This window comes from Cynara cardunculus (genome assembly GCF_001531365.2).
Source record: "Cynara cardunculus var. scolymus isolate 2C chromosome LG 3, CcrdV1, whole genome shotgun sequence".
NCBI lineage: Eukaryota > Viridiplantae > Streptophyta > Magnoliopsida > Asterales > Asteraceae > Cynara > Cynara cardunculus.
The window spans coordinates 3,875,047-3,880,489 of NC_037530.1; the positions used below are offsets into that span (position 1 = coordinate 3,875,047).

The 5,443-nt window shown below is 33.6% G+C and overlaps 1 protein-coding gene across 1 annotated transcript; it reads left to right on the forward strand.

The window, feature by feature from the left end:
• Positions 1–622: 622 nt before the first annotated feature.
• On the forward strand, positions 623–1,677 carry LOC112510243. Its single transcript, XM_025115584.1, has 2 exons — positions 623–982; positions 1,364–1,677. Exons 1-2 carry the CDS (start codon positions 687–689, stop codon positions 1,512–1,514), a joined length of 447 nt encoding a protein of 148 aa, XP_024971352.1. The 5' UTR covers positions 623–686; the 3' UTR covers positions 1,515–1,677.
• The last annotated feature ends 3,766 nt before the right edge of the window (positions 1,678–5,443 follow it).

Consider the following 5,443-nt stretch of genomic DNA (forward strand, 5'->3'; position numbering starts at 1 on the left):
AAAAATGAGAACATTTATGATTTGATATTAACATTGATATATTTTTTCAGATTTTTATGATATTTTCAAATTTATATTTTATTGAAAAATAAAATCATTACTGTTTTCTTAAAAACACATGAAATCGTATTATAACATCGACAAAGACAAATAATAAAATAGAACATTAAAATTGAGATGTGTCTCACTGCATTGCACGAATACTCTTCTAATATATATATATATATATATATTGAAATGATAACATCTCCGATTTGTAATAAAGAAATAAGTGATAAATGTAGTCAAGGAAGTGTTGGTAGGTGTAGTAGTCGCTCTCTTCAAATTTTTATATTTGATGATACTGTTTAAAATCATAATCAAATTATGAATAAACTAATTTTTATTAATTGAAATAAAAATTAATACTAATACTAATACCAATACCCTCTTATTATTAATTATTAAATAAAATAAAAAGTGGCGGATGACGTAGACTTGTGCCATATAATGTAAAGGATCCCGAAGATAAACGCAACGGCCGAGATTCTCTCCTTGCTTTTTGGCTCCCTCTATTATCTTCCACTTCCCCATACTCTCACTCATCCTCCACCACCACCACCACCACCGCCGCCGCCCTCCTCTCTCTCTCTCTAAAAACCCTTCTCTCTCTCTCTCTCTCTCTCTCTCTCTCTAACCATACCATCATGTTGTTGGGTAAGAGACAACGGCCTCCGATGAAGAGGACCACCAGCATGACCGAATTCACCTTGGATCTCAACCAGAAGACCGTCGTTGACAACTCTCAGACACCACATGATCACCCTTCCCCACCCATATCCACCGATGCCACCACTCTTGATCACCGGTTCCTTTCAGCCACCGTCGCTTCCAAGATCCACCGCCGTAATTCCGCTGACTTCATGGAAACAGCTCATTTCTTGAGAGCTTGTCACCTCTGCAAACGCCGCCTCATCCCCGGCCGTGACATCTTCATGTACAGGTACCATCCAACTCCATATACATACATACATACATACATATACCAGATTCATAACATGGTTCACTTCCAAAGAAACCCTTCAATTCGTACAAAGATTATATGAACTCTAAATTTGTTGGGATTTTATTTGGGGTCTTTAAGTTAGATTAAAGATGTGATAAAGCATAAATACGTCATGATAACCACTTGGATTATGGAACACTGTTAAGTCACAAGAGGCTTATCTGTGTTTGAATCTAGACGCGCTCGATAAACCCCTTGTGGCCATGGATTTGTAGATGAATCGGTTCGTATGAGTTGGTCCGGAAACCCACGGTTAGCTAAAAAGGTTAAAATGAAATGAAGTTGAAGTGATGAGTGTTTTATGTATGATTGATGCAGGGGGGACAGTGCATTTTGCAGTTTAGATTGTAGAGAAAAACAAATGAATCAAGACGAAAAAAAAGACGTATGTTCAATGGCATCCAACAAACGCAACACTCATGTTGCTACCACTTCGTCCAATGCTTCAGAAACACTTGCTGCTATGTAAAATCGTGTTTTATTTTTATCTGGTTTTGATTATGATTTTCAAGACTCATCGATGGATCGATGGATATGATATAATCACTTGTGTTTATGTTTTGATGTAAAAATCAACTACTCTACTATTAAGGGGTATGTGGGATTGCTTATAAAAACTACTTATTGACTTATTCAGGTGTAATACCGGTAATAAGCATTTTTGAGTGTTTGGATAAACAACTTATACCGGTGTCAAACCGATAACAAAGAATTTTTGAAGAAGTTAAATCTTTATGACTTATAATAAGTTGATAAATGCTTTTATAGAAAAGTATAACTTATTTCAAATAAACAATATCAATCACCCACTAAATTCCTATAACAGGCCTAGAAATGGTAGTTTTCAAGGTCCCAATGCTTTTATTGTTAACATTTATTTCAGTAATTGTTGTCTAAAAACTTTATACGATTTTTACACATGTATATAATTTAATTAAAATGTTTTAATTTTTTTCTAAATAATTAAAACATTTTTAAACAGTATAAAATTATTTGTTCACATTTTTATGGATTTGTCAATTGACATCCTCGTACCTACGTTACATGATCTTTCTTTTCTTCCTCTCTCTCTCTCTCTCTCTCTCTCTCTCTTTTTTCTTTCTCCTCTCCCCCTCTTCCCTTCCTCCTTTTCCTCTCGGGATGCCTTAGTTATTCCGATAGATGTGGTTTGCCCCCACCCGAGCACGTATTTGACTTGCTTTTAGTGTTTTTTCTTGATTAGAGGGGTCCCCCTCTATATGAAAAAAAAAAATTTTGAAAATTCATATTTTTTTTTATTAACTTGGATATTTAACTTGTTATGCGAATCGACTAATCTCAGAACGATCACTTGCTTTATGGGTAACTAGAGATTCTTATTTATCCTTAGATTTGAACATGAGATCTCCAGACACTTTTGATATTTGAACCCAAGTTCAAACCAATCAGATCAAACACCACTTAAGCTCAAAGCAATATGAAAATCCATATTTTTAAACTATAATGTTTCTATACTCACTTTTTTTTATTACTTATCAATGATCGTTTGTTAGAGCTATTTCTAATGAATATGTTAAACTCTTGTCTGAAAGAGAAGAAAATATAAGTAAATCAAACAGATACTCTAACATTAAAGTGACTTTTGTTTTTAAGAGGTATTGAAATCTGAAGTCTGATTTCACTTCTGATTTATAGGAAGTGGTCCTGGAGTCTGACATGTGGATCAGTAAGATTGTTTATTTTTACAAAGTCCGAAATTTGAATCAGTCAAACTAATGCAAAACTATAAAAGATAAAAAAAATTATAAAATTATAAAAAAAAAAATTTGCTAACAAATCTCTTCCAAAACTCAAAATATGAAGCATTTGATAGAAACAAATTAGGAGTGAAAGGTATTAAGGAATACGTTTACCACTTAAAATTTCAGAGAACATTTAGAACTTTAAAACTCTTATTTTAAAAATAAATCAAACGCTTTTAATAACCAAACGTCTGAATAAATCAGACTTCAGAAGTATTAAAAAGTAATCGCAATCATAGTTTTTGGTAACTTTTTTGGGCTTTGTCCATAGTAATATGCACAGAAAACAGGTCAAATAAGTATTATAATATTTCTTTTTTATTTTTGTATAAATAATTAAAATATAAAGAATTTCTAAACCTTGATTAATATTTTTATTTTAACGAAAGAAAAGGAATATGATCACCGTCATATTTCCAACAAGTGGGGTCCATGTTTTGGATTGGGTCCGATTTGTAATGAACGTGTGACCACAAAAACTTACATGATTGGTCCCCCAACTTCACTTTTTTATATTTTAAGAGACAGAGTAGGGACTTCATAATTTTCACATCTCATGGCCAAAAAGTGATTCCACGACCCCTCATTACTCATTTCTATAAATAAATTATTTTATTTATTACCAATAAAAAAAATTATTTATTTTGCTTTAATTAAAAAACAATATTAAAATATTTACTCGGTCATATGAGGATTGACCTTCACTTGGTCCTTTGCCTTCAGTGTGATAGCGTCGTTGAAACGATAGGCCATTGCTTTACGGTTTGCTCGTTGGCATCGATGTCAGGGGGCCGAATTTTGAAGTGGTGGGACCTTGCCCCTGAGGCTGTTACTTCTGTTTCGGATGTTTTTTATTTTGGTCGAGTTCTTTCATGCTTCGTATATTGCGAGTAAGTTATGGACAACCGTTGTTTGGATAACCCTTTACTCGATCTGGAGCTCTCAAAATAGACTCTTGTTCGATAGTTCTTGTGGCAGGGAAGACTTGTTGATTGATATCCAACTTGACTCTTTTCGTTGGTTATCCCATCATGCCAAAGCTTTCTACGAATCTTGGGCGTTATGGTGCTGTAACTCGACTGCTTGTTTTTCGTGTTAATTGGTCTCAGTTGGTTATTTATTTTTTATGTTGGTCTCTTTCGTTTTGTTGGGTGTCCCGTGTGGGATGTTTCTTGAGTTCGATTGTGGCCTTTCTCCTTTCTATGCTTTATAACAGAGGTTTTGGCTTCTCTTTTGTTGGTTTTGTTTTGTTGAACATAGTTGGTTTCTTTATAAATATTCCCATACTTTTTTATTTAAAGACATTTCTTTGTTAACAATGGTTGTTTGGGTCAATTTGTGTGCATCTCGACTAATCTCATCTCGACTAATCTCATGAACCCAGAAGAACAATCAAGAAAAAATAACGACCTTCAAGGCCTCGAACCGTGATCTCTACGAAAAACCCAGAACACCAAAATGTTTTTTTTTATTAACCTGAATATCCAACCCGCTATGCGAGCCGACTAATCCCAAGGCGACCACCTGCTTTGTAGATAGCCCGGAGTCACCGCATTTGAACCTCCGTGGCAACAAGAGGATTTTTATTCTTCTTTGGATTTGAACCGAGGACCTCCTGATACTTTTAACCTTTAGAGTCAAACTTAAACCAATCAGGCACCACCCTTATGGTTATTGTCACAATAACCAGGACACAAGATTCTGTTTGTGACATTATACCAATTTTTGATCATATTGGGTCATTAAAATAAATAAATATATATTTGTTAAAACAAGTACAATTTAAACCAATAATGTCGTATTAAAAACATACGTGTCAATTTCTTGTATTTTTTTTAATAAAATTGTATATTTAAATAAATATGGAATATAATCACGAGACAAACACAAGATCTTAGTTGTATGAAAGCTAATTTTTTAGTAAAAAATATAATAAGAATAATATGTTTCTATTATTAGTAAGATTATGTTTTTTTATTAGTTGGCCAGAATTGGAATGAAATATGTCAAATGATTTGAAATCTGTCTGTTTAATTCATTGAATATAAATTCTAAACTTACAGTAAAATACTGGTAAATGATAAAATGAAATTCTATCAACTTGTTCCGACTTGAAAGTAAGCATTACACAACCTCCAAGATTATTTTTTGTATTAATAATTAAATTTATTGGTGGTGGTGGTGGGCCTTGTGGCGATGACGTTGATGGCAATAAAATTGACGGTGATTGTGGTGAGGATAGTGACGTTGGTGGTAGAGGCAAGAATGGCGGCGGTAGTGGTAGCGATGGCAGCAGTAGTGGAGGTGACTGTGGTGGTGATGATGGTGGTGGTGGTGACGGCAATCATGGATAGATGGAACTGATTAAATATTAAATATAAGGAAATAATATTCTTTACAAAAGATGGGATGAAAAAGAATTAGAATTCGTTACTTAAACCCTGTGGAAGTTAAATTCCGCCATATGTGGAATTGTAATTCTATAAGACCATACGAAAACTCAACGAGTAAACGAAATAAATGAATGAAGTTTGGTAATTGGAATTGATCATTTTAATTTATTCAGATAAATTTGGATTTTGACGAACCAAAGACGAACCAAACATGACCTAAGTTT

Bases quoted from the DNA above. Each gene is read 5' to 3' on its own strand.
- LOC112510243 (XM_025115584.1), top strand. From the start codon at position 687: ATGTTGTTGGGTAAGAGACAACGGCCTCCGATGAAGAGGACCACCAGC. The intron at 983-1,363 runs GTACCATCCAAC...TGATTGATGCAG, and splicing joins CGTGACATCTTCATGTACAG to GGGGGACAGTGCATTTTGCA.